Source organism: Ceratina calcarata, unplaced genomic scaffold (assembly GCF_001652005.2).
Source record: "Ceratina calcarata isolate Rehan_Ccalc_2016 unplaced genomic scaffold, ASM165200v1 scaffold291.2, whole genome shotgun sequence".
Lineage (NCBI taxonomy): Eukaryota > Metazoa > Arthropoda > Insecta > Hymenoptera > Apidae > Ceratina > Ceratina calcarata.
Window position 1 is genome coordinate 243,738 of NW_017151492.1, and position 11,005 is coordinate 254,742.

At 38.8% G+C, this 11,005-nt stretch overlaps 1 protein-coding gene across 1 annotated transcript in view; it reads right to left on the minus strand.

Moving 5' to 3' along the window:
• Positions 1 to 1,114: 1,114 nt before the first annotated feature.
• Positions 1,115 to 11,005, minus strand: part of LOC108623853 (ly-6/neurotoxin-like protein 1) — a 73,477-nt gene continuing 63,586 nt past the window's right edge. Inside the window, exons 3-4 of the mRNA XM_018022693.2 lie at positions 9,511 to 9,568; positions 1,115 to 5,261 (exon numbers count right to left, since the gene is read on the minus strand). Of these exons, the coding sequence (XP_017878182.1) occupies positions 5,134 to 5,261; positions 9,511 to 9,568 (186 nt within the window). The 3' untranslated portion in view covers positions 1,115 to 5,133. The remainder of the gene's footprint in view (positions 5,262 to 9,510; positions 9,569 to 11,005) is intronic.

The window sequence follows — 11,005 nt, forward strand, 5'->3', positions numbered from 1 at the left end:
TCTCTTTAATCGATTCAAAATTTGCTTCTCTCCGATCCTATTACTTTTTTATCTCGCGTAATATCTTCCTCTTAATCTCTGGTAAAGAAAACGATTGATGAGGTACAAACGGATAAAAACAGTTTCACTGTTCGCGACGAGGAGTCAAGGGAACTTGAAAGCGGGAGGCACACAATCGCGGAGGAACTCGAACGGCTGAAAAAGAACCGTGAAAGGGCCTACTCGACGACGCCTCGACGCGACGGTGTCGAAGCTCCCAGCGTCGTTTCACCGGGACGCGTACCTGCGTCCCGTCCCTCTACACCTCTTCCCCTCTCGGCCCTCCATCTTTTTTTATCTTTGAAACGCGAAGTTCATTCGAACGTTTCATCCGATTTTTTACCACCCGTTTCATTCATCCTCTCTCTTTGCTCAGACAATTTCAAACATTCCCAAGCATCAACACGTTCACCGAATGCGAATTATGCCAGCTAACTGGCTAAAAATAAAGAATGATCGCAAATAAAATAACTAAGTGACTCTGAGATTCTTACAATTTCCTTTTAACTGAAGTGTAATTTAATTAATTTCTTAACACCTTTTTTTCAAGTCACCAAGTGAACTAAGAAATGTTTAAATTAAACGGGAAAATTCTTGCGAAAATGGAACGGTCAGTTCACGTCGAGTTTTCACTTTCACGCTTCTCACACACAGCCATGAATTCTGTTTAGGTAGAAAAATAAAAGACAGTTGCCTCCTTTAGACGTGTTTTTTTTTTTATATCTTTTCTCTCACGAACCTCTTTAATAATGTATCCTATCGAAATAGTGCTCGAAGCGAATGTAAAATGTTTTTACGCTTTACGTTGAGACGCCTAAACACTCCCTAAAAACGCTTTCCATTTCTCAATGTTCCACCTCGCGAGGAAGACTCGCGTTCGCTCGTCGATCTTCTTGTCCTGATCGACGCGAGTCCCCTGGATCCCTTTCCGTTTAACGATCACTCTGCCCGTTTTAATCAGGAGCTTGGAACGATGTCGGATTTGTTATCGAGCGTCTCTCGATTATCGTTGGATAATAGTAAAATTCTTACACGCTAAGGAAGTTCGCCTAGAAATTATGGTATGGTTAATCGATCTTTTTTTTTTTTTAACTCGTTTAAGGTATCGTCCAAAAGATTTTTCTGTTCATTGTTTTTCTTGCTTTTGTTCGTGTGCGTCGGAATTCGAATGATAAACTGACTTCCAACCGTTTTATTAATATAGTCGCGGAATGATTCGAGGTGGAATTCTGTTCTTTCAAATCGTTTGGTTGTTTTCGTCTCGTAGAATTATTGTTAGAGCCGCCACAGTGATCGCGGATCCACGTGGATACGGTTGCCACATTTGCCACTTTTGCGTTATAAAAATACATGGATAAAGTGTATAAGCGAAGCTTGAACCTGGCGATCCGCGACAATTGTAGCCCGTAGCGTGGATTCCTTGAGAATTTTCTTTCAATGGAGATTGTTGGATGACAATTTCCGTTGGCTTCTCGATGAGACGTCGCAGGATCGTTCAATCAATTTCTAAGCTTGATGAGACCGAAGTGACTTATTGCTATTCAACGGTGAAGTTCGTGTCGTTGTTTACTTCGATTCATGAGGCTTTTTCTTTTTATTAAACAGCGAAACATTCGTTTTGTATATAGGAACAATTACGCAATAAAAGTGTTACTCCACAATGCAGTACTATCGTGCAACAAATTTTCGCGTTGGAAGTCTGATAAGAAAAGTAGCAAATGTAAAAAGAATCTCATTTCAGACTCGCATTACATCCATCGATTATTGATTTCATTCCATGAATTTGTGAAGAGAAAAGAATTTGAAGAATGTTTCTTACCGACGGGAATTGTGGAAACATTTTTCAAATCCCTTCCACCGCGATCTGTTCTAACTACGATTGAGTCTAGAATTATTATTGAGATTCGATAGAAAACTCCGGTTGGACAACGCTGCATCGAGAGCCTGTGCGATAGTCAACATCGATCGTGGTTTAAGAAGACGAACGTCTACCTCGAAACATTCGTCCAACAATAACAACGACGTTAATTAATAATAATCGACGTCCGAGACGGGAAACAGGTTTAAGTGTCTTTAAAGTAAGTACACGCTACTCTCTTTAGATACATCGTCTCATCGCCTAATCTCAGAAAGAGAACGGATACATTAATTAATAATCGCTAACGTAGTAATGTCACGCGCTACCGTCCTGTGCTTTTTTTACGATTTTTTTTTTTCTCGTCTTCTGTTTTTCTGATCTCGCGTTCGGTGAAACAAATAAGGATCTTTTGCTTCTCCTACTTTCGTGTGATTCGCTTAGCTTACCGGCTAGGATGAGAATCGTTTCTACTTTGTTTTAGGAATTTATTTTCAGACGCTGGTCAGCCTGAGAAGAGAACGGGTGCGCTCGTTCCAATCTTTCTACGATGCAATTCAACATCTCCAACTCATACAATGGTTAGACAAAATGATTTTTGTACAACGTTATCGATATTAAAAATAAGTTCAGGAGATTGACATGGGAGTTACGAATAATTGACAGATGATTAATTGACTCTGGCGAGCTAATCGAGAAATGGAAATCATGCGAGAACGTCATTGTTTTACAAAGAAAGAAAATTAGAGTTACAATACGATGTTCGAAATTTTTATTATAAAACGAAAAGACCGAAGGGGTAAAATCGAACGCGATGGGAAACGGGGCAGTGCGCAATCACCTCAAGCCAACCGATAAGACATACGCGTTTCTCTTTTACTGCTGTTCTGTTTTCTTTTTTGTTTTTTGTTTAATATCTCACACGTGCGTTCGTTAATTACAATTATTAAGGCTACTTCAAAGCGGTTACAAGTACGGTAGTAATAATAATCGACAAACTCTCCACTCGATTTCGCCGTCTATCGCTCGTTTATCGCTACTATGTATATATTTATATGTATATATATATTTATATATATAATATATTCATTTATTTATTTATATATTTATATATGTATAGTTAAGTTTATGTATAATCGGTGTGATGCATCCATTTTAGTGTCGTCATTTAATTTTCCTCTCGTTTTAGTAAATGGTAATTAGTTAATGGTAATAGTAGTTAATTAGTAGCAATGTAGTAATAATAATTGATAATAATAATTTAATGATCGATAATCAATAATAATCATAGTAATTAATAATAATAATAATAATAACGTTTAACATTATTATCCTCGCTGTTCCTCATTTTAACTGTTGTCTGTATGTAGGTTACATAATTTATATATATTTATATCCACGCGGTTTCCATTCTTTTCTTTTTTCGTATTCTTTTACCGTTTTTCAACCCCCAACCCTGTTCCCTCGTCTTCTCTGTTCTCTTTATTCGTCTATTTTTGTAACGTCTCTTCCATGAACGAATTCTTACGATCTAAAAAAGATTTCGGGTCGACCACGAACGACCCAGGCGTCGGGAATCCGCTTTTTCGCGCTTTGTCGATTTCATTCTGCGGTCGATTTTTGTTAACGAAGGGTGAGACATTTGTGGTCCGACGTTCCTTTTGTTCAGTTTACTGTTCGACAATTGTCGCGGTTAGCTTTCGTTAACTTTTGTTGGACTGAAGATACGTCCGGGGGAGGAGGAAGAGAAACTTGATGGAGAATCGTTAAATGGAATTCGTCGAGAAGAGAATTTTCAAAAAAGATAATGGATTCGATTATTGGAGAACAAAACAGAAAAGAGTCTCAGGAAAAGAATTTCTACTGAATGAAGGAACGTAATTATAATATATTTCCATCGATAACCGGAAGGACAGAAACTGAATGTGTTCATTAAATACAGGAAAAACAGTATCTTCCCTCAACTATAGTGAATCTTTCAATGAAGAACAATAAAAAACTTGTTAAGTTCGAGAGAGAATTATTCATGGTGGCTAATAAATTCTATGTGAAAGAGGTAACAATCGTGAAATAAAACGAGGACTTGTGAAAGCCCGTTCAATTAATTTCTAATAAATGAACTAGTCAGAAGGAAATTCAGACTTGCCTTTAGTTACGAATAAAACTCATTATTTGCGGATATAATATAAATTCCTGACAACTGAATAACTGAGGAACTACAGAAACGGAAATATCTGTTCTCTACCTTAGAAAAATGATTAAACGAGGGAACAAACAAAAGAATTGATTGTGTATTTTGTAATAGGCAACCGAGGCTCCTCTTCTATTAAGACTGAGATTGCACGTAAACGAAAAGGTTCAGATACAAAAAAAAAATACAGAAGAACGAGAGAACCCAGGAAGAATTCTATTCGTCTCGTTTGACGCGTGATCGGAGAACGTGTCATCGAGAATTCGCTGTTTCTGGTCCTTGTTACGTCGAACACTCGCGACGTGACGCGACGGCGTGAAATGAAGAAAAAGAAACGACGCGACGCGGCGCGAACGAACGATCGGATGGCAAGTTCTCGTCTAAATCGAATTCGAGGGTCTCGCCGTTTCAAGAGGCGAGAGTCAGCCACCGAAGGAAAGCTGACCGACAAAAAACTTCACACGCCGTACGAAATCGTTCTCGATGAGAGAAAAATGGGCAAAAGATTCCCGTTAAAAATTAATTTTCCAAGTGACGGGGATATTAAAACTCGTGATGGCGTTATCGCATCTTCGCGAATATGATTGATGTCATGGAATTCTTTGTCGAATCTCGTTCGAGGACACGTTCAATTCATAATGCAGAGTGTCAAGCTTATGGCAGATAAAAGCATCGGATCTTCGAAATTAATTCATGGATCATTAAGCAACGAACAGGATTCTTCCAAAATTTTCAGCGAAACCAAACAAAAATTACGTGAATTAATAAATGAAATACAATTTTTATTGCAAATAACGTTTCCAACTGACCCTCGATCTGAAACTGGCAAGTGAGATTGAAAAAGGGAGAAGGGATCGGAAGAATGTGCGACGTGAGAATCGCTCGTATGATGGAGGGGGATCGATTGATTTTTTTTAACCGATTCACCGACGACAACTATCGACTGGTCAGCGTCCAGTCAGCAAGGAGCCCGGGACAATGGTTCGAGCGCGTAGAGGGATTCCTTCGCTTGCTTGTTCGCGGTTCTCCGGTCACCGGAAGCGACGTATTAGCCACGAACGATCACGACGGCCGCCAATGCGATCGCGATCATCGCGAGGCTGCTGCTTGACGCGAACGACGGGGCCGAGTTGCAGCCGTCCTGCTGGCAACAGTACGTCCTCGTGCTCCAGGCCTCTGAAACAATTTCCAAATCGCCCTTTAAAGGTTCAATGCATTCCTTATCTCGTGCGATTTCAATATCGCCTTCGTGGCAGATGAAAAACGATCATAAAAAATGTCTCACTCGTAATTCTATTATTAAAAGCAACATTGGACTTAATTGAAACTTGACACGAATATAAAATATATAAAACTGATGCGTTTTCAGATTGAAACGAATAATGTTTTCCAATAATTCAATTGAGGAACTCAAAGAATTAAGATTGTTTGCGGTATAAGGAAAGCCTGTTTGTAAATAAGGAGTGGATTCATGAATGAGAAAGGGCACGCATCTCCGGGAGATAAGTCAGTTTCTTCTAATAGAAAAAGCACGACTGTTATTCCATTCAAGAGAAACTTATTAAAAGTAGGCCAGATGAAGGAGTTATTGAAATAAAAGGGAGGAGTAAAAGACCTCGTTAAGAAGAACGGTTCATCGACAAAGAGATCCCTCCTCCTCGTTTTAATCGAATTCGAAGAGAAAAGGTCGGCGAACATCAATTTCATTACGGATGGAAAGAAGCAAAAGGGATAGAGAAACGGACGAGGAGGAGAAAGAGGAACGTATTGAGAATTTGAAAATCGTGACGGTTTATTGCATCTGTTCCTGTCCGTCCGTCGAATATTTTTTGTTCCGAACTTTAGTGAACTGCTCCAGTAGCCGTTTCGAGAACAAGCCAACAGGAATAAAAATTGTTCGACATTCGCCGTAATAAAAATCGCGTAAAAACTTCTTTGCGAACCATGAAACGAAAAATGTATCCACGTAAAGAGAATACGGCAATATTGGCAGTCTAGTTACGAGGAATTATGTTTCTTCATCCGTATTTTCATGCTAGTAAATAACCAGACTCGATGACAACGAAATGGTTCCCGATCCGATACTCTTCGCTGGTCGCAGTTATTTGTCTCATTTGTGAGAAACGAGCTTCTAATTTCAGAACTTCGTATATAAAGGCTATTCCGATTTCCAATGCTTAAGATATCGATTATCGAGTAATTTCATGATCCGAAGCTTGTTTCGTCGTTGGGAGATGATCGAGAGCGAAACAGTTAAAGAGAGCCGTCTTGAAAAATTATTGGATCGGTCATCGACGGCCGAGTGTCCTTCACTTCTCAGAATTTCCCCATTAAATTGTTGAGCATCGCGCCCAGGCTTCTACGGAAAAGAAATTAAAACGGTTTGGAAATGTCGAACGAGCGAAGGGTTAAAAAATATCGCAGTGCCCGACCGATTCAAGCTTGCAGAAGAAATTTTCCAGAGACTAGTGACAAATTACTTTCTCCAGTTACATTTTTTTGTCACTGTGCGACACCGCGCGATTAGCGCATTCGATAGAATTTGTACTAATTAATATAAATTACTTGGAGAATTCGAATTAATTTCACGAGAATCTCAATTAGAAAACTCGACGAACTGAAAATTATTTCACATTCTCGCCGACGGTCTGAGTAAAAATTCTTTCGCGAACCGAACTGAAACCAAATTCTCGTAACGGAGGGAACGCAATAATTTGGTACGGAACATCCAGGAAAAATAACGCAGCCCTTAAATTGGATTAAGAAAATACACTGCGCGCTGGTTTACTGACAGCTCGGAATTCTTCTCGACCGTCGAAAATACGTTTCGGTCGTTTCGCTCCACGGTCGAAGTTCATTTTCCGCGTTCCTTAAGCCGCCGCCTTTCTCCCGTTGCATCGAGTTTCCCGCAGTCGTTTCGACGGTATATAAACGAGCCCGGATTTTTCATTTTTAACGAGCCAGAAATCGATCTCTCGTCGCCGTTATTGCGACGCTACCTGTCCTCACGTCGAGAAATAGTTTCGGTGGCTTACAATAATAATTACATCCGAAAATAGTGAAACAGTAACTTTCATCCCTGTTACATAATTTCGTGTTTCCTCTTTATTCTTACTTTGTACATTAAATTATAATTAATGAGAATATTTTATCAAAATGAGACTCGAGAAGTAATTTAATATTAGAGAGAAATAAACAACCATAAAGAATCTGAATTACCTTGTCGTACTGTATCGAAAAACGAAAGGCACTTAGATTATTTTAATGAATTTATGAAACAAGCTAATGCATTATTTTTTGCATACTCTATTTTCAGTTTTAAATACGCTCCATTCTCTTTACTTAATCAAGGACTACATTCATTTTAGCTGAAGTTCCGTGGCAAACATTAATTTAGACTACGTTCTTCGTTTTATTTTTTAGCAAATGAAAGGTGGTGAATATTTTTCTTAAAACTCGGTTAGGTTTGAGGTTGCTGAAACCTCGAAGAAGTTTCCCTCTGGCATTCCTCAGGGTTTTGCCGAGTACCAAGGAAAGAGTGGACGAGAGTTTCGGCTCGGCGGAAGAAGTTCAGAAATTTTGCGAATTTCGAACTTCCACGACGCTTCATAAAATTTCCGTTTGTAGAAGATAGGACGTGGCCGTAGCGGGAACGAGGGAAAAATTAATCGAATGCACTCTGCGTGCGTGATACTTTTCTCCCGGTTGGAGAACGTGAGTGGAAATTCAGTGATATGGGTCGACGCTCGGTCAGGCCCGGTGGTGATTCCACGAAATTGCGGAATGGAAGGAGGGGGGAATATTCCGGAGAAAATTTCGGATAAAATAGAAAAATAAACAAGCGACAAGAAGTGAATACTAGAAAGGTAAAGAGTATAAATAGTGGGACAGGTTGGAGTAAGAGAATTTCCCAGAGGGAACGGAATGTATCGGAAAAGACTGTTCCTCTCCGAAGAGGTTGCAAAGAAACAATGGAATTGGTCAATGAATGTACAGGCGGAACATTTTAAATCGAACAAGGAAAATCTATGACCAGACACCTTATACACAGATATCTACTGATTCATACAGATTTATATTGCACAAAAATTCTCGAACAAAAATGTGATCCTGTTAAAAATATAATTTTCAAATTAATTCTGATAATAAAAATTGCAAGCTGCTACATTTTTTCAATTCCTTTTATTCTATTAAAATGTAATATAATGCAAGTGCATGTAGTAAAATGCAATACTGTTCCAATTTTTATAATGATTATTTATCTACACTTATTTATTCTCTGATTACCTCGATTCACTCGACATTAACTCAACACATTGATTTACGAAAAACGAGTTTACGAAATAGTTTATGAGAAATAGGAATAAAGCAAGATGAATCTGCGTGAAATCGCGATCAAACGGAAAGCGTAGGACGATCTGTAACGTTGGAATTAACCGAATTCTCGCGGATATGCGGACGGTTGGTCGAAAAATCTGCAGTTTCGGTGCGGTTGCTGTGGCGAACCTCGACCAAGTTCGCATACGCGCTCTGTTCGAATTTCAAAGCGGCCACGAATGAACACCGACGAACAAAATCCTTCGCCAATCCGTTTAAGTATTCTCAGAATTGTATCCTTGCAATGAAACAAATTCAAATAAATATTAACCAATTACAACATGGATATTTAACCTGAAGCGAAATATAAATTTATTTTTAATATATTAAACCGACGGATTGACAAAATACATTATTTATTACATTGTACAATTTTTTATGAACCTCTCAAGAAATGTACTCGTAAAGACTTCTTTAAGAAAAACTTCTGAAATTAATATAACAGATGAGAATTTTTAATAACTGATATAAAATAAAAAACGTAATCACGTGGGAAGGTGAAACGAAAATATAACCGGTATTTTCCAACGAAATTAGTTCAATTTTCCCCGATAACGTTCTACGCTTTCCCGATATTTCCCGACGCATCGCATCGCGTCGAAGGGATACAGAAAGCGTTCTCTAAAGAAAAACTATTGCGGGGAAACAACTGGCTCGCGTTATCGGGACACGTCCTCACGTAATAATGATAACAATAATGGAGAACGAGATGGTTCGCGAACACCCGTGGGGAAGGTTATTTTTATTGGACGCGAAACCGTTTCAAAGGACAACTTTTAACGAGAGATTCATCGTTTTAAACGCTTGTTCTCTCTCGCCCCGTTCCTTTCCGTTTACATTCCGCATTAACGAGTTGATACGTTTATCTCCGTTAAGTGTGACAATTGAAAGCCATTTTAAGTCCGCACTCGACAATTTAAAATGAAACGATATTCCGTTTCGTCAGAGAATTCGACGTCCAAACGAATCCCTCGTTCGACGAGTGACGTACTCTTTAATGAACGCAGTATTATGATATGAAACGAATATATTTGGCGCATGAACTCACCCTTCTCCGAGCAGGTCGGCACGCAGTCTCGAACTGTCGAGCCCTCGCTGACGTATTTCTGAAAAGCAAACGATATAAAAAGGTTATTCAATTTTAATTACAACTCAGATCAATAATTATAGATTATTCATAAGTTTCAAACGAAAATAGGACGAGACAGAACCTCATCATTTATGAATTGTTGACCCTCGTTAATTGAACTCGTCATACGACCCGCATTCCCAATTCGTCTACCACCATCACGTTTCTTCATTAGAAAATAATAATAAAAAAAAAAGAAAACAGTGGAAAATGCAAAAGAGTGAACTAATTGAACGCGAAAGATTGCCTGTACATGACTGGGACAGGAAAAAAGCTATCGGGTTATCTAAACGAGCGATAGTCACGAGAGATGCGCGTTAAGAGCGACTAGGAGCTGCGATAAGGATAAAAGTTTCCTGCAGAACGAGACGGGGTAAGTTTCGCGAGGAAGGCGTTGATAAATAAGTGTAGTGTTGATTATGTTCCATATCAGAGTTGACTCGAAGGTTCAAGCGCTCAGTCTCCTTTTCTCTCTCGCCGTCGTTTTTAAACCACGCCGAAATGTAGATCTCTCGTGGAGATTTCTCTTGATAAATTATATAAGAAACTAGGTAAGGTTTCAAGAAGTATGACTCCGGATGAGGGTGCATGCATATAACCACGAATGTTCTTGAATGCCTCGCGAATATTTCAGAATATTCTACCGCGGTGTTTCAGGTGTTATGCAAGTTTTCGTATATCTGAGAGTATTTTATAAAATTCCTGATTAATTCATGAATAATGTAATTAGCCTTATCCTGATTCAAGATTATTCTAAATTGTTCTTGAATTCAGGTTTGTGTATCAGATTGTACATTTTATGTACTTCGTTCTACAGAATAATAGACCCATTAACTTTTAACGATTGTACAAAGAGAGAGAAAACTTTTTCAGTCAGAATAGTAAGACTCTGAGTAAACTAATTGATAAGATTAATCCATCACTCGTATAATAAATTAAGATGCCAATAATAAACTTATATGATTTTTCTGTCAGTTGGCATAAAGCAATTTGGGCGACAGATGATTTAGTGATGAAGGATTCGATCGATTTCAGAGGTCAGGAATTTCCAAGAACGAAGGGGTGATTAGGAAAGCCGGGGCGAGGTGGTGATCATTCCGGTGATCCTATGTTCTCTGATTGGATGAATTCGAAGTCCTTCGAAGCAGACGCTGCGTCATAGTCGGTCGGTGATCGATACCCCAACGATTATAACGCCCCGAGGATGTCGTACATATTAAACCCTCTCCGACTGCTAACCCTTCATCGCTCCTGTACATATTAAACTCTTCCCCTGTTCCACTGATTCGTCTGTTTTCCCTCGAAAAAAATACTATACAAATTCTTGAAAAAGAAACAGCTACTGGGGTTTATCAGTCTTTCGAAAATCGTGATTCAAATCCCTTAGCAAAATTTAGGTACAAATTGTTTAGAA